The following is a 17,813-nucleotide window of genomic DNA, read 5'->3' as shown; positions in this document are numbered from 1 at the left end:
CACTTTCCAATTCATTTTTTGTCAATTCGTTTCTAAAAATCGATGTTACCTTAATACTAAAACCAGACAAAGACAGAAAAGAAAACTACAGACCAATATCCCTTATGAATGTAAAATCACACATTCCTATCAAAACATTAAGCAAACAGAATTCAGCAATATACAAAATTATTCTACTACAACAAGCTGGTTTATTTTGGGGATTCAAAGCTGGTTCAATATTTAAAAATCTATCTATATGATCTACCATATTAACAGGCTAAATTTTAAAAATTACATGATCATATCAATTCATGTAGAAAAAGTACTTGAAAAAATTCAAGGTGGGGTATAGTGGCTCACACCTGTAATCCCAACACTTTGGGAGACTGAGGCAGGAGGATCACCTGAGGCCAGGAGTTTGAGACCAGCCTGGCCAACGTAGTGAGACCCTGTCTCTACAAAAAATAAAAAATTAGGCAGGTGTGATTGTGCACGCCTGTAATCCCAGATACTCAGGAGGCTGAGCAGGGAGGATTGCTTGAGCCCAGGAATTCCAGGCTGTAATGAGCTATGATTGTACCACTGCACTCCAACCTGAGCAACAAGAGGAAGACCCTGTCTTTAAAACACGAACACAAAAAAGTCAACACTTATTCCTTTTAAAAAAGTCTCAGAAATCTGGCAATAGAGAAAAACTTTCTGACTTGATAAAGAATATCTATTAAGAACTACGATTAACTCATATTTAATGCTAAAAGATGGAATGCTTTTCCACGAAGATTGGGGGCAAGGTAAGGATGTCCACTTTTACCACTCTTGTTCCATGTACTACTGGAAATAGATGATTTCCAAAAATTCATACATAGAATATCTTTTTAAAAATCTACAACTTCAACAATAAAACCACACAAATAATCCTTAGAAGATGAGCAAAAGAGACATAAAGAGACATTAATCTACTGAAGAGAATAAGTGGGTAGCAAATCAACCCACAGAAAAATGTTCATCGTTAGTCATTAGAGAAATGCAAGTTAAAACCACGATGAGATGTCACTACTCATCGCTATTAGAAAGGATAAAATTAAAAGTAGTGGCTGGGCATGGTGGCTCATACCTATAATCCCAGCACTTTGGGAGGCCAAGGCAGGAGGGTCACTTGAGCCCAGGAGTTTGAGACCAGCCTTGGTAACATAGTGAGAGCCCGTCTATACAAAAATTAGCCATGCGTGGTGGCATGCACCTGTGGTCCCAGCTTCTCAGGAGGCTGAGGTGGGAGGATTGCTTGAGCCTGGGAGATTGAGGCTGCAGTGGGCCATAATTGTACTACTGCACTACAGCCTTAGCTTCAGAGCAAGGTGCTGTCAAAGAAAGAAAGAAAAAAAGAAAAGAAAAGAAAAGACAACCAATAAAAACTGAACATGTAGCTAACATATAACCTAGAAATTGCATTCCTGGCTTTTATCCCAGAGAAATAAAGACATGTTAACACAAAAACTTATAAATACATGTTTACAGCAACTTTATTTGTAATAGCTGAACAATAGAAATCATCCAGATGTCTTTCAATGGGTGAGTGGTTAAATAGTGGTACATTTATGCTATGGAATATTATTCAGCAATCAAAAGGGACATTTTCTTTTTTAAATTGATAGGGAAGAGGCTAGCGCAGTGCTGGCATTCTCCTTCCATTTTTTCTTTTGGCAACATGGTCTTGCTCTGTCACCCAGGCTGTAGTGCAGTGGTACAATCACAACTTACTGCAGCCTTAAACTCCTAGGCAATGAAATGATCCTTCTGCTGAATTGCTTGAGCCTGGGAGTCAGAGATTGCAGTGAGCCAAGATTGTGCCATTGCACTCCAGCCTGACCAACAGAGTGAGACTCTGTCTCAAAAAAAAAAAGAAAAAAAAAAAATGATCCTCCTGCCTCGGCCTCCCAAACAGTTGGGACTATAGGCACGTGCCAACATGCCTGTTTAGTTTTTTTAAAAAAGGTTTGTAGTGACTGGGTCTCACTGTGTTGCTTAGGCTGGTGAACTCCTGGCCTCAAGAGATCCTCCTGCCTCAGCCTCCCAAAGCACTGGGATTTTAGGTGTGAGCCCCCGTGCTTGGCACGAGTATAGGTTTTTAATAGGAATTTTAGTTCTCAGTTATAAGAAAATATGTTATATAACACTAGCCTGCTAGTGAATATTCATTCCCATTCCAGATCTTCACTAGCAAGTGGTATGGTCTTGGACAAATGACTTGACCTCTCTTTGCTTCAGTTACTCTGTCAAATAGGTAGATTGGAACAGTGACAGGTGACCAAGAACCCACAATTCTACCCTGAGTGGAATTTCCATCAGTTTACCGTAATATATTGAATTATTTTCTTTTTTACTGCTTTTCACTTAAAATTTTTCTTTTTAAAAATTCACATTTACATTATTTATATTTTGATTAAAATATTAATTTACTTGTTGCAGAAACACAATTTTATGACACAAATAAACATTTAAAACAATTGCCCAATTTGAGGCTCTAAATTTTTAGACATTTCCACATGTTGGCTGATGTATGGAAGAGATTTTCTATTTTATTAGAAATTTAATTGAATCATAATAATTTCTTTTTTTCTTTTTTTGAGATGAGGTCTCACTTTGTCATCCAAACTGGAGTGCAGTGGCGCCATCTCAGCTCACTGCAGCCTCAACCTCCAGGTTCAAGCAGTCCTCCTGACTCAGCCCCCTAAGTAGCTGGAACTACAGGCACATGCTACCATGCCCAGCTAATTTTTTGTAGTGATGGGATTGCCCAGGCTGGTCTCAAACTCTTGAGCTCAAGCAATCCACCCACCTTAGCCTCCCAAAGTGTTAGGATTACAGGCGTGAGCCACCATGCTGGCCAATAATAATAATTTATTTATCATAATTTATCTTTGTATATTGAAGCATCCATTTTATAAACTGAAATAAAAATCTTTTATAGTTCTGAACAGTTTTTAAATGGAATAATATGGTTATGTCTGGTTTTAACATGAGATGAATTGAAAAAGACATGTTTTTTTAAAAAAAATAGCACACCCTTCATGTTTAGTGGTGAAAGAGTAGGAAGAAATTATTTGCCTTTACTAAAGAAATATCAATTAAACTTAAAATATTAGGTCATTTGCTCTGATGATTTTACAATCTCAAATGGAAACAGATTTTAGCCTGGGGGTCAGATGGGGCAAGGATAGACATCTCAGGTAATATTTTCAATGCTATGGCGATTTTAGAGATGTTTTTCTATGCACTTGCCTAGAGCAGAATAAATATGTAAGTCTAGCAGTTTAAATATGTACCTTAAAACTCTACCAACTTAAAATGCAAACAGCTGTTGTAATGCAATAGGAAAATAATCCAATTTTTTAAAAGGGCGAGAGGCTTGAAATGTCACTTCACAAATGTATATAAAAGGCTAAAAAGCATATGCAAAAATATTCAGCGTGCTAGGCACACTGGTGCGTGCCTATAGTTCCAGCTACTTGGGAGGCTGAGGTGGGAGGCAGGAGGCTCGCTTGAGTCCAGGAGTTCAAACTAGCCTGGGTAACATAGTGACACCCTGTCTTAAAACAAAACCAAAAAAACCAAAAAGTTTCATTTTTAAAAAAAAGTTCAGGCCGGGCGCGGTGGCTCACGCCTGTAATCCCAGCACTTTGGGAGGCCAAGGCGGGCGGATCACAAGGTCAGGAGATCGAGACCACGGTGAAACCCCGTCTCTACTAAAAAAAATACAAAAAATTAGCCGGGCGCGGTGGCGGGTGCCTGTAGTCCCAGCTACTCAGGAGGCTGAGGCAGGAGAATGGCGGGAACCCGGGAGGCGGAGCTTGCAGTGAGCCGAGATCGCGCCATTGCACTCCAGCCTGGGCGACAGAGGGAGACTCCGCCTCAAAAAAATAAAAATAAAAATAAAAATAAAAATAATTTTAAAAAATTTAAAAAAAGTTCAGCATCATTAGTCCTTAGAGAAATGAAAATGGAATCCAAAACGAGATATCTCTACACATCCACTAGATTAACTAAAAGTAGCAGATTGACAACACCAAGAATTGACAAGGATTTAGGTAACAAACTCTCATACGTTGCTAGTGAGAGTGTAAAATGGTACACCATTTTGGAAAACGGCCTCACAATTTCTTACCATGTGACCCAGCAATTACATTCATAAGTATATACCCAAGAGAAACAAACAAACAAACAAACAAAAAATGTCCACATAAAGACTTGTACCTAAATGTTCATAGTGGCTTAATTCATAATATAGCCCAAAACTAAAAAGAACCCAAATGTCCATCAGCAGGGAAATGAATAAATTGTTATCTATTTACACAATGAGAATTACTGATACACAAAACAACAGGGATGAAGTTAAAAACATTCAACTGAGTGAAAAAAAAACCTAGACTAAAAAGAGTCATATAATGTGATTCCATTTCTAATAAGCTCTGTAACTGTTAAACTTAACCTATAATTGATAGAAATCAAATTATTAATTGCCTGGGACAGGGAGTGGAAAAGAGGCATAAGAGACGTTTCCATGGTAAAGGAAATATTTACTTTTTTTTTTTTTTTTTTTTGAGGTGGAGTTTCGTTCTTGTTGCCCAGGCTGGAGTGCAATGGCGCAATCTCGGCTCACTGCAACCTCCACCTCCCAGGTTCAAGTGATTCTCCTGTCTCAGCCTCCTGAGTAGCTGGGATTACAGGCGCCTGCCACCACGCCAAGCTAATTCTTTGTGTTTTTAGTAGAGACGGGGTTTCACCATGTTGGCCAGGCTGGTCTCGAACTTCTGACCTCAGGTGATCCGCCAGCCTCTGCCTCCCAAAGTGCTGGGATTACAGGCGTGAGCCACCGTGCCCGGCTTGGAAATGTTTACTATCTTAACTATAGTAGTGAAGGTTACATAAGACCACACGTTTAAATAGATGTGTTTTACTTTATGTAAATTATAACTCAATAAGGTTGGTAAAACACACACACACACACACACACACACACACATACACACACACACACGTGCGCGCGTGCGCCACGAAGTATCACACGGGGGCTGCCTCGCCCGGGCACTGATACCTGAACGTTGAGCGCGAGTCCGCGGAGATGAACGCTTTAACTAAGGTGAAGCTGATCAACGAGCTGAATGAGGAAGAGGTCAAGCTTGGGGTGGCCGATAAGGTGTCCTGGCACTCCGAGTACAAGGACAGCGCCTGGATCTTCCTGGGAGGGCTTCCTTATGAACTGACTGAAGGGGACATCATCTGTGTATTCTCACAATATGGGGAGATTGTTAACATTAATCTTGTGCGGGACAAGAAGACTGGGAAATCCAAAGGATTCTGTTTCCTCTGCTATGAAGACCAGAGGAGCACGATTCTGGCCGTTGACAATTTTAATGGGATCAAGGTCAAAGGAAGAACTATCCGAGTGGATCATGTGTCTAACTATCGGGCTCCTAAGAGCTCGGAAGAAATGGATGATGTGACCAAAGAGCTCCACAAGGGCTCCCGTGGGGCTCATACCTACTCGTCGAGTTTGTCTGAGAGCTCTGAAGACGAAAAACCAACAAAAAAGCACAAGAAGGAGAAAAAGGAAAAAAAGAAAAGAAAGAAAGAAAAAGAGAAAACTGATCGGTTGGTACAGGGAGAGCAACCATCCTCTTCGTCACCCAGAAGCAAGACAGTAAAGGAAAAGGATGACCCTGGCCCTAAGAAGCACAGCAGCAAGAACTCGGGGAGAGCTCAGAAGTCACAGCCCAGGGAGAGGCGGAAGCTCCCTGAGGCCAGGACTGCCTACTATGGTGGAGTAGAGGACATAGAGAGGGAGCAGAAGAAGGAGAAACCCAAGCACGAGCACAAGTCCTCAAGTGGGAGGGAGGCAAGAGAAGAAACAACCAGGGATAGGGACAGAGGGCGGAGCTCAGACACACTTTCTAGCCCCTACAACGCGCATTCCGAAAGGCGTAGTCATAGAACTCGAAGTAGGAGCCGAGATAAATCCCATAGGCATAAAAAGACCCGTCGCTCCTGGAAGTGAGAGTCTTGGAATCCCAGTGACCGTAGGCGTCACTGAAGACTGTGCAGTTGCTCAGTAGATTTGGAAATAATTATGTTTTTTAAATGCAGTAAAATTCAATTGGGTTGTTACTATTTTTGTATCTAAAACTTTTGGGGCTGGATTCACCATTAGAGTCATTGAGAGGGCTGCAGTTTCAACAGCTAGATATCCTGGATATTTTTTGCACCATCCATTGTCCTTGTACCAGAGTATGTGTCCTAAATTTTGGTTCATAAATATGGCTTTTGAACCCATAGACCCCAATTGAAGATGGAATTTTCAGGGAAGGGAAAATACCAGATAATTCTATTATTCTAGTCTTTGTGTTCAATGTTAGGAGCCCAGCATTACAGGACCTTTCCAGTTACTAGTTTTGGACAGTTTGATGGGAATAAATGGGTTAGGAATTATTCTTATTCTCATTCTTCTTCTTCTTCTTCTTCTTCTTCTTCTTCTTATTATTATTATTATTATTATTATTTTTGAGATGGAGTTTCGCTCTTGTAGCCCAGGCTGAAGTACAATGGCGCGATCTTGGCTCACTGCAACCTCTGCTTCCCGGGATCAAGTGATTCTCTGGCCTCAGCCTCCCAAGTAGCTGGGATTACAGGCACCTGCCACCACTCCCAGCTAATTTTTTGTATTTTTAGTAGAGATGGGGATTTCGCCATGTTGGCCAGGCTGGTCTCGAACTCCTGACCCCACCCGCCTCAGCCTCTCAAAGTGCTGGGATTACAGGCCTGGGCTACCGTGCCTGGCTGGGTTAGGATTTTAAAGATCAACCAGCTCCGTGCCCAAACCTTCCTACCTAAAAAAAATTTTAATATCTTTTTCATTAAAACTTTGATTAAAAAACAAAAACAACAAGTATCAGCTTGTGAATCAGAGGCGGGCGGATCACGACGTCAAGAGATTGAGACCTGCCCGGTGGGCACCTGTAATCCCAGCACTTTGGGAGGCTAAGGCAGGCAGATCACCTGAGGTCAGGAGTTTGAGACCAGCCTGGCCAACATGGAGAAACCCCATCTTTAATAAAAATGCAAAATTAGCCATGCGTGGTGGCGCATGCCTGTAATCCCAGCTACTCGGGAGGCTGAGGCAGGAGAATTGCTTGAACCCGGGAGGTGGAGGTTGCAATGAGCCGAGATAGTGCCATTGCACTCCAGCCTGGGCAATAAGAGTGAAACTCTGTTTCAAAAAAAAAAAAAAAAAAAAAAGAGATCAAGACCATCCTGGCCAACTTGATGAAACCACGCCTCTACTAAAAATACAAAAATTAGCCAGGTGTGGTGGTGCACACCTGTAGTCCCAGCTACTCGGGTGGCTGAGGCAGGAGAATCGCTTGAACCTGGGAGGCAGAGGTTGCAGTGAGCCGAGATCGTGCCACAGCACTCCAGCCTGGGCAATAGAGCAAGACTCTGTCTCAAAAAAAAAAAAAAAAAAAGGTATCATAGGGGACTATGCATCCTTATAGTATCTGAAATACACAAATAAATGACTTGAAATATTTTGAAATTAAGTGGAAAAAAGTATTACAAATTACTGGCAAGTATTTCATTTGTTAACCAGAGCCAACAACTAGATTTAGCTTCCAGGACACACTTTCCAGTGGAAACTTTTAAGAAGCCAAACATCACTTGGCAATAAAATAAGAGTATTAAAAAAACCCTTATAACAAGTTAAAGCTCATGTGCTGATAACAAATGCATGAACTCAGAAGATTTCAAGGCAGATACTAGAACTAATGACTGGAAGCAGGCTAAGAAAATTAGATTGTTGAGTAGTTGCTTTTCAGAAACAAGAATTATGCTAGGTAAACAAGATGCCGCTGTACCTACAATGTTTCCCTTGAAAACACCCACATCCTATCATAAAGGAGCTTACAGGTACATTTGATGCACATGTTAGAAGTGCTAATATAACTTTTTAAAAAATAGCTACTCAGGAGGCTGAGGCAGGAGAATGGCATGAACCTGGGAGGCGGAGCTTGCAGTGAACCGAGATCACGCCACTGCACTCCAGCCTGGGCGACAAAGCGAGACTCTATCTCAAAATTAATTAATAAATTAAAAACTTAGTGTTTTTTATTTATTTTTTTATTTCTGAACACTTAGTGTTCAGAAAACACTATTGGAAAAGCTAAATCTGACTATAAATGATACCAATATTTTTAGAATACAGTGACTGGTTAAAATTGCTTTTTTTTTTTTTGGAGGAGTCTTCCTTAACAAAAAAAACCCAAAAAACACCTGACTTTAAAAATATGTTAAGGCAGGCATGGTGGCTCAGGCCTGTAATCCTAGCACTTTGGGAGGCTGAGGTGTGTGGATCACCTGAGGTCAGGAGTTTAAGACCAACCTGGACAACATGGTGAAAGCCTGTCTCTACTGAAAATACAAAGATTAGTCAGGTGTGGTGGTGGGCACCTGTAGTCCCAGCTACTCAGGCGGCTGAGGTGGGAGAATCACTTGAACCTGGGAGGCAGAGGTTGTAGTGAGCCGAGATCATGCCGCTGCACTCCAGTCTGGGTGACAGAGCAAGACTCCGTCTCAGAAAAACATAAATAAATAAAATTTAAAAAAATAAAAATTTGTTAAAATATTGAGTATTCTACTCTTAATGAAAATATACAATAAGAAAGACAACAAGAAATGCTAAATGCTACTGTTGTAAAAATAATTTTGTAACTATAATATTCATTTAAGGTATGTAAAATTTTAGGTGGTTAGTTTTATGAAAGTTCTTCATCTGAAGTTTTCAAATTTCTTTTTTTTAATTTATTTTTATTATACTTTATGTTCTAGGGTACATGTGCACCACGTGCAGGTTGTTACATATGTATACATGTGCCATGTTGGTGTGCTGCACCCATTAACCCGTCATTTGCATTAGGTATATCTCCTAATGCTATCCTTCTCCTCTCCCAAGTTTTCAAATTTCTAAGAATTTTCCTTTGATTAATTAGGTATCATAATTGACATCAGTCCAAAGTTCTGACAAAAGATGTCAAAACATCTCTCCATGCTGGTACATGTAAATTTGGTTTATTCATTTTATTCATTAAAATTACATTACTTATTTAAATTAGATTACTTTTCATAACTATATCCCCCCAAAAGATAAACAACTAAATAAAAATCCCAATTTAGCCATTCCTCACAAAGGTGCCAGGGCTACACAGTGGGGAAAGTGCATTGTCTTCAATAAATGGTGTTGGGAAAACTGAAGGTCTATATGCAAAGGAATGAAGCTGGACTCTTACATTATATACAAAAATTAAGTAAAAATGGATTAGAGATCTAAATGTAAGACCTAAAACACAAAACTCCTAGAAGACAATATAGCAGGAAAGCTTCCAGACATTGGATTTGACAATGATTTCTTGAATGTGACACCAAAGCACAGGGAAGAAAAGTGAACATAGACAAATGGGACTACACCAAACTGAAAAACTTCTGTGTATCAAAAGAAGCAACTAACAGAGTAACAAGGAAACCTATGGAATGAGGAAAAATATTTGCAAGTCATGTATTGGATCAGGGGTTAATACCCAGAGTATATAAGGAAGTCGTATAACTCAATACTACCAACAAGAAATAACCTGATTAAAAATGAGCAAAGGACTTAAATACACAGTTCTACAAAGAAGATGTTTTAAAAATCACCATATTAAAATGTGCTCAACATCAATAATCGTAATAGAAATGCAGTTTGCCTTTGTGATTTGTCATCTTACACCCATTAGGATGGCTACTATCAAAAGAACGGAAGGCTAGGAACACTGGCTCATGCCTATAATCCCAGCACTTTGGGAGGCTGAGGGGAGAGGACTGCTTGAGCCTAGGAGTTCAAGACTACAGTGAACTACAATTGAGCCACTGCACCCTGGGCAACAGTGCAAGACCCTGTCTCTTAAAAAAAAAAAAAAAAAAAAACAGAAAATAATAAATGTTGGCAGGAATCTGGAGAAATTGCACTGCTGGTGGGAATATAAAATGGTGCAACTATTATGGAAAACAATATGTAGATTGTTCAAAAAATTAAAAATAGAATTACCATAGGATCCAGCAATCTCATTTCTGGGTAGATACCCACAATAATTCAAAGCTGGACCTTGAAGAGATATTTGCATACCTATGTTCATTATAGTATCATTCACAATAGCCAAGAGGTAGAAGCAAACCAGGTGTCCATCAGTGTTTGAACGAATAAAGAAAATGTGGTATATACATGCAATGGAATATTAAGGAGTTTCAAATAGAAGGAAATCCTGCAATATGCAATAATGTGGATGAACCTGGAGGACATTATGCTAAGTGAAATAATCTAGTCACAAAAAGACAAATACTGTGTGAGTCCATATTAATTATCTAAAATAGTCAAAATTATAGAAACAAAGTAGAAAGGGAAAAGGAAGAATTAGTGTTTAATGGGCATAAAGTGTGAGTTTTACAAGATAAAAAAGTTATAGAGATCCGTTGCACAATAATGGGAAAATGAATATACTTAACACTACTGAGCTGTATACTTAAAAATGGTTCAGATGAGCTAGGCACAGTGGCACATACCTTTAATCCTCGCCACTTAGGAGGCTGAGGTGGGAGAATACTTTGAATCCAGGAGTTTAAGACGAGCCTGGGCAACATAGCAAGACCTCATCTCAAAATAAAAATAAAACAAAAATTAAAAAAAAAAAAAATTCTTTAAATAGTTAAGATGGTAAATTTAATGTTGTATATTGTTTTACCACAATAAAAGAAAAAGAAATTGAAAAAAATGCAACAAAACAACTTTTAAAAAGGGAAATCAAGAAGGGGCCAGAAATCATTGAAATGGAATACTAAAAATAATGAAGATTAATGAAGCCAAAATCTGGGTTTTGTTAAAGATTAATAGGATACATCAAGAAAAAGGGAGAAGAAACAAATAAACAAAATAGGGTCTTTCCCTAGAAAAATCTGAGGACCATTGAACAGTACTTTCTCTTAAATTGGAAAAACCAATTAATCTTTAAAATCAAAACAAAATACACATATCAGTATCTAATTCCTCATAAACTGAGGCTTCCTAACAGACCAGTACAAACCAAAGCAATATATGCTTCCCTGTGAGAGAAAATTTAATTAAATATGGATTAGTGGTCAGTGGTTTCCGCTGGAAGAGTGTGTGATTGTTAGGAAAGAAAAACAGTCAACTGGCTGTGACACTCCAGTGATGATCTGCCTGAGGCCTTTCTTTATTAAGGTAAGAAAAATTAAAATGATTTTCTGTATCAATCAGGTTTGTAGAATAACTTTATAAAAATAATAATATTGATGTGATAATGATGATAAATCCACTCCTCTACCTCACATTAATCTAGAATAGCTGTCTTTTTAATGTAATACTTATCTTTCTTTTTACTTGCAACACACCAATGACCCCAACTTCCGGATATCCTGTGTGCTTGGGTTTTTGGCTATTGTTCCCTTTCTTTTTAGCCAGGTTTGCTTCTGATTAGTTTCTAATTCTCTCATTTAATCTGTTCCTACTTCCCAGAGAGCAATAAGACCCCAGCTGAGGGAGCCAGAGAATCTTTGAACAATTTATCCATGGTCCAAAAGAAAGTTATTATCGCCACCTTTTAAATGAAGCTACTCAGACTGAAACAAGTTGAGACTTAGATTACCTCCCTATTTGTGAAATGCTTCTTCCATTATTCCATCCTTACTTTTTACAGTGCCTCATACTTTCTTACTGGAAAGGTTAAAAAGGGCTCAAAGCATAGACAACCAAAAAGGGACTTGAAAACACCCATCGTACAACTTACAGACAATCAACCTAAATACCGTGACGAATCTTTTTCTGGATCAATTCAAGATAAATTAAAGAAATAAATGAGAAAGACAAGAAATTAAAAGGGCTTTGGAAGACTTTTATTCATGATATAAGGAAAGATTTCTTTCTTTCTTTTTTTTTTCTTGAAATGGAGTCTCACTCTGTCTTCCAGGCTGGAGTGCACTGGCGTGATCTTGGCTCACTGCAACCTCTGCCTCCCAGGTTCAAGCGATTCTCCTGCCTCAGTTACCAAAGTAGCTGGGGTTACAGGCATGCGTCATTATGCCCAGCTAATTTTTGTATTTTTAGTAGAGACGGGGTTTGTCATGTTGGCCAGGCTGGTCTCAAACTCCTGCCCTCAGGTGGTCTGCCTGCCTCGGCCTCCCAAAGTGCTGAGATTACAGGTGTGAGCCACCGCACCTAGCCAAGCAAACTACACAATTCTTTATTAATCAAAATGCTTGGAGAATAGTGTGGAGGGTATCTCCATTTGAAGGAAAGACAGATGAAAAGAAGTGTGTAATTTTTTTAAGGACCCCCAATATTATTTAAGTGTGGCAATCTCTTTTTATTTCACTAAGGGCTGTAACAAGAAAGTGTTGGCTTTTAGCTTTTGAATAAAGTGATACATATTCCAAACATAGAAAGTAATGCTGGTTTAGGAGTAGGGAGCAGCATTTCAGTTGTCATTTTGGTACTTTCAACATATGAAAATCTATTATGCCCCTGCTACAGGTATAATAGAACCTGTGGTGGAGATTGTGATTGTCTTCATTGGGTTTTTAATACTCATCTTTATGTTGCCCTGAATGCATACATGAAGTTTTTGCACCAGAGACAGATTATGATAATTACTGTGCTGGATTCCCTTGTCCTAGTTCTTATCCTTGGAGGCATGCAATGAGAACCAGATGTCATCCTCTATGAGGTCTGTACTGTAAGTGAGGAATTCTGAGAAAATGAAACTGAGCATTCATATAGAAGAGAAAGACAGCTGTCCTCCCCTTCTAAAAGAAGAGAGAAAAAAGGTGGGCATGGTGGCTCACACCTGTAATCCTAGCACTTTGGGAGGCCAAGGCGGGTAGATCACCCGAGGACAGGAGTTCAAGACCAGCCTGACCAACATGGAGGAACCCTGTCTCTACTAAAAATACAAAATTAGGTGGGCATGATGGTGGGCACCTGTAATCCCAGCTACTTGGGAGGCTGAGGCAGGAGAATCACTTGAACCTGGGAGGCAGAGGTTGCGATGAGCCAAGATTGCACCATTGCACTCTGGCCTGGGCAACAAGAGCAAAACTCGGTCTCAAAAAAAAACAAAAGAGAGAAGAAAAAAAAAAAAAAAAAAACCTTTACCCCTGGAAGGCAAGATGGAGAGGATCCTGGGTTCTCACTCTAACTTTTTGATTGATTGATTGATTGGTTGAGACAGGGCTCACTCTGTCCGCTAGGCTGGAGTGCAGTGGCATGATCATGGCTCATTGCAGCCTCAACCTCCCAGGCTCAAGCAATCTATCTCAGCCTCCCAAGTAGCTGACACTACAAGCGTGTGCTGTCATGCCTGGCTAATTTTGTAGAGATGGGGTCTCCCTGTGTTGCCCAGGCTGGTGTCAAACTCCTGGGTTCAAGCAATCCTCCCATCTTAGCCTCCTGAGTAGCTGAGACTACAGGTGTGCCCCACTACGCCTGGCTAATTTTTGTATTTTTTGTAGAGATAGGGGTCTCACTATATTGCCCATGCTGGTCTCAAACTCCTGACCTCAAGTGATCCACCTGCCTCAGCCTCTCAAAGTGCTGGGATTACAGCCATGAGCCACTGTGCCCAGCCTCTCTGTCAATTTTCTCTGGGTCATCTATATAGTTCTATCTTCAAGTTCATAGAATCTTTTCTCTGATATCTATATTTTGCTATTGACCACATTCAGTGAGGCTATATTACTTACATTTTTCAGTTCCATAATTTCCACTTATGTCTCCTTTATATTTATTTGCTGATACTTTCTACCTTTTCATTTGTTTCATGTTTGTAACTGTTCATAGAAGCTTTTTTTTTTTGAGATGGAGTTTCACTCTTGTTGCCCAGGCTGGAGTGAAATGGTGCGATCTTGGCTCACTGCAACCTCTGCCTCCTGGGTTTGAGCGATTCTCCTGCCTCAGCCTCCTGAGTAACTGGGATTACAGGCATGTGCCATGATGCCCAGCTAATTTTGTATTTTTAGTAGAGACGGGGTTTCTCCATTTTGGTCAGGCTGGTCTCAAACTCCCAACCTCAGGTGATCCGCCCACCTCGGCCTCCCAAAGTGCTGAGATTGCAGGCGTGAGCCACGGCGCCCGGCCTGAAGCATTTTTATAATGACTGCTTTAAATTCCTTGTCAGATAACTCTAGTGTCTGTGTTATCCCATTGTTGATATCTGTTAATTGTCTTTTCTCATTCAAATTGAGATTTTTCTGGCTCTCAGTATAATGAGTGATTTTTCCATTGTGTCCTGGACATTTTGGGCATTGTTAGGGGACCCTGGATCTTATTAAGTCTTCTTTTTTAGTAGGGCCCTGCTGATGCTGCCAGCAGGGAAAAGGGGTAGAAATCTAGGCTACTCATGTGGCCTCCACTGACATTCCACCCTACTGGAGGGGTTGGGGGAGGCCAGGGAAGAGCACTGTTACCATCAGGTGGAGGGCAGAACTTTAGGATCCCTACTCTTACCTCCTCTGCACCATCCCAGAAGAGTAGTGGAGGGGAGCCTCATGACTGCCAGGCAAGGATGAATGTCTAGGCTCTCTACTCAGTATTTGCTGAGGGCGATGGGGGTAGAAATATGTTTCTATACAATTTGGCTGGATTAGGGCAGTTTTGTCAAAAGGTTTCTGTCTTGCCAGACTGTTCCTTTCCTCATCTGTTGGCAAAAGAAAGCAGGCTTTATGGGGGAATTTTTTTGTCTACGTGCATTGACATTTTTGGGTTGTGGACTTCTCCAGCACCTAGCTCAGAATATATAAGAGGCAAAAAGAAAACCCAGAGAACTAAGCACCATGTTATTCCTTAAGTTTCAGGGTCCCTGGCCATTCCACTTCCTTTTCTCCACCTTTCAGAATCTTCTTATATTTGCTTTATATATAATGTCCAGGGGTTTTAGCTTACCTAAAGGGAAGAATAAGGGAAAATTCATCTGCTCCATCTTTTCTGGAACCAGAAGTCCAGCTCGCTTAACAGAAGATACTGCTTTTTTCCCCCTGGGTAACACTACTGTCTATACCTGGAGGAATGGGAGAAACTTTTCCAGCAAAAATAAAATCTAGGCTGGGCATGGTGGTTCATGCCTATAATCCCAGCACTTTGGGAGACTGAGGCAGGTGGATCACCTGAGGTCAGAAGTTCGAGATCAGCCTGGCCAACATGATGAAACCCCATCTCTACTAAAAAATAAGAAAAATTAGCCGGGTGTGGTGATAGGTGCCTGTAATCCTGCAACTCAGGAGGCTGAGGCAAGAGAATAGCCTGAACCTGGGAAGTGAAGGTTGCAGTGAGCCGAGATCATGCCATTGCGCTCCAACCTGGGCAACAAGAGCAAAACTCCATCTCAAAAATAATTAAAAAAATAAAATAAAACAAATAAAATAAAATAAAAAATGAAATTTAGAAATGTCTCTGTTCTTCCAAACAAGTTGAGGGGGTCCTTCCCAAGGGCCTCTGCTGCCCAGTATGCCCACAGTTCACTAGTGGAGGAGCAAGGGAGGCCCCTTAGAAAAAGTAGAGCCAGTGCAGATTTATAAGAGAAAAATGATTTGTTAGGGTTGGATTATCAGCATTTTTAAAATTCCCCCACATCCCACATTTCAGTATATAATAGGGAAAGGAAACATACATTTAGAAAGGGGACTTTAAAAGGTCACAACTAAAGCATTATGTACTTTTTTACACTTAATTTTTTTTTAGAGATGGGATCTTGCTGTGTTGCTCAGGTTTGTCTCAAACTCCTGGCCTTGAGCAATCCTCCCACCTTGGCCTCCCAAAATACCACTGCACCTGGCCAAAAACACTATACACTTTTTTCCCCCAGAACTCCCCCTGCCCCCAGGCAATGATTAAATAAAGAAAAAAAAATGTTCCCTTGTATTCTGGTTTTAATTTAGATCTTTACTTAATTGGACCTGTAACTTCTCACTCTAGGCTGTCTATCTAATAATTACAAAAAAAAAAAACAAGCAGATTGTAAAGGTGAAAAGTTATGAACCTGATGTAGACACAATGGTCATCAAAGACCGGACTTACATAACTGCTGAGGTAATGAGTAATGTAAGTGTTAATCTTCTTATTCTATAACTTTTTCTTGGTTGAATCAGCAGATCTGCCCAAGGTCTGATGATTGATCATGCCTGACAAGCTGGATGTATCAGATGTAGTTTTTTAAGGATTCACCTTTTCGTCTGCTTTTGGTATTTTCTATCTTAGGCTGCTAGCTGACCTCATTTTTCCCCTAAGAGCTTTTCTTGCAACATGAATATTGAACTGGTTATTGCAAGCTTTCTTATTAAGACAAACATCCAGGCTTCTACAGGATCTGTCTTTTTTACGAAACGTACCCTTCATTTCTTGCTTGTTCTGCTTATACATTTCTACTTTCTTTGCTTCTGATGGCTTCTGATTTTTCTTGTCCTGTTTACAGTTTATCTGAATTGGCTTCTCTTGCAGAGTTCCCTGTTTCTGATGATGGAGTTCCTTGAGAATCTCTACTCTCTGCTGTAAGATTTGGCATTCATTCTCTAGCAAAGCTGCCATCAACTGCAATGAATAGGTGTCATGGCTCAGTTTCTTCACCTGTTCCTCCAGCTCATGCTTAGCTGACACTTCATTATTTGGCTGGGTTTGGAAGTCGACTCCATTATTTCTGAGAGTTTCACTTACGTCTTTCTGAGATTTCTGATAGGATTTTATCAGTTCACTGAGCTCAGTATGTTGTTTACTCCAGTGTTCTGCTTCCTGTAGTAATTGCTCCATGTTGTTCCTAATTTTCATAGTTTCTTCTTGAACATTAAGGAGCCTGTTTTTCGCTTTTTCCTGACTTTGTTGAGTTTCGTTGACTTTTTTTTCTTCTAAACGATTTACCAAATCTCTTGCAAAAACTTGTACTATGTTCTCAGAGTCCTGGTTTTCCAATATCATCTCCTGTTTATGTTCATTCTCTTCTTTCTCTGGGGCTAAATTAACAGGCAGGTTTGTTGATAACATTTCATTGATTTTGTCAAGTCCTCTGATATTTTCTTTGTGGGCTGACACATCCTCAGAAATATTGGTTTCCTCAAAAAGTTCTTTTGCTTCTGTGATCTTCTCTTCAAAACCTGCCATATTTTTAAGAATATCTTTAATTTCTTTCAAGAGACTGTTAAACTTCTCTGCAGTCTGTTGTTCTGTAACTTGATGGCTGCTATTCTTTAGGGAAGGGAGAGAGCCCCAGGAGGAAGGGGAAAGTGATCCAATTTCGAATAAGGCAATGGTAATCCTAGGGTCCAGAGATTCTTGATGAGGATCAGGAGTAGGGTTAAGGGTTTTGGAGATGGTGGGCATCTCAGCTGACTTCGCAGAGTTGGCCATTGGGACAGAAGGAAAGCAGAAAACCTTAGAGATTCCAGGATGGACAGGTGATGTTCCTTCGTGCAAATGTGGCTGGAGATCAAGCAGAAGTCAGGGACCAAAGTTAAGGATTAAAATTGGGGAGCTGATGTTTAGGTGGAAGGTGGCATCTCAGACAGCCTTGTGGGGAGGAAGGGTGGGAAAGGGGACCAGGGCTGGGGCTCCATCTCTTCTCCTCTAGGCACCCGGTGTTTATTCTCTGGCCCTAGCAACCAGGTCTTTATTTTGTCACTGCACCATTGTGGCCTATCCGTAGCGTCACAATGGAAGTCTCTTAAATTCCTGCCCAGTGACTCCTGCATCAAAATCC

At 40.3% G+C, this 17,813-nt stretch overlaps 1 protein-coding gene and 1 pseudogene across 1 annotated transcript; one reads left to right on the top strand and one right to left on the bottom strand.

Annotated features, from left to right (window-relative positions):
* The first annotated feature begins 5,088 nt into the window (after positions 1-5,088).
* Positions 5,089-6,034, top strand: LOC102131538 (RNA-binding motif protein, X-linked 2 pseudogene; annotated as a pseudogene).
* A 10,281-nt stretch (positions 6,035-16,315) lies between these two features.
* Positions 16,316-17,527, bottom strand: SPZ1 (spermatogenic leucine zipper 1). The gene has a single exon (XM_005557269.4). It carries the CDS (start codon positions 17,462-17,464, stop codon positions 16,316-16,318), a length of 1,149 nt encoding a protein of 382 aa, XP_005557326.2. The 5' UTR covers positions 17,465-17,527.
* Between the last annotated feature and the right edge of the window lie 286 nt (positions 17,528-17,813).

Source organism: Macaca fascicularis, chromosome 6, assembly GCF_037993035.2.
Source record: "Macaca fascicularis isolate 582-1 chromosome 6, T2T-MFA8v1.1".
Classification (NCBI taxonomy): Eukaryota; Metazoa; Chordata; class Mammalia; order Primates; family Cercopithecidae; genus Macaca; species Macaca fascicularis.
Note: the sequence above shows the minus strand (reverse complement) of the source record. Positions and strands in the feature narration are given on the sequence as shown.

Bases quoted from the DNA above. Each gene is read 5' to 3' on its own strand.
- SPZ1 (XM_005557269.4), bottom strand. From the start codon at position 17,464: ATGGCCAACTCTGCGAAGTCAGCTGAGATGCCCACCATCTCCAAAACC.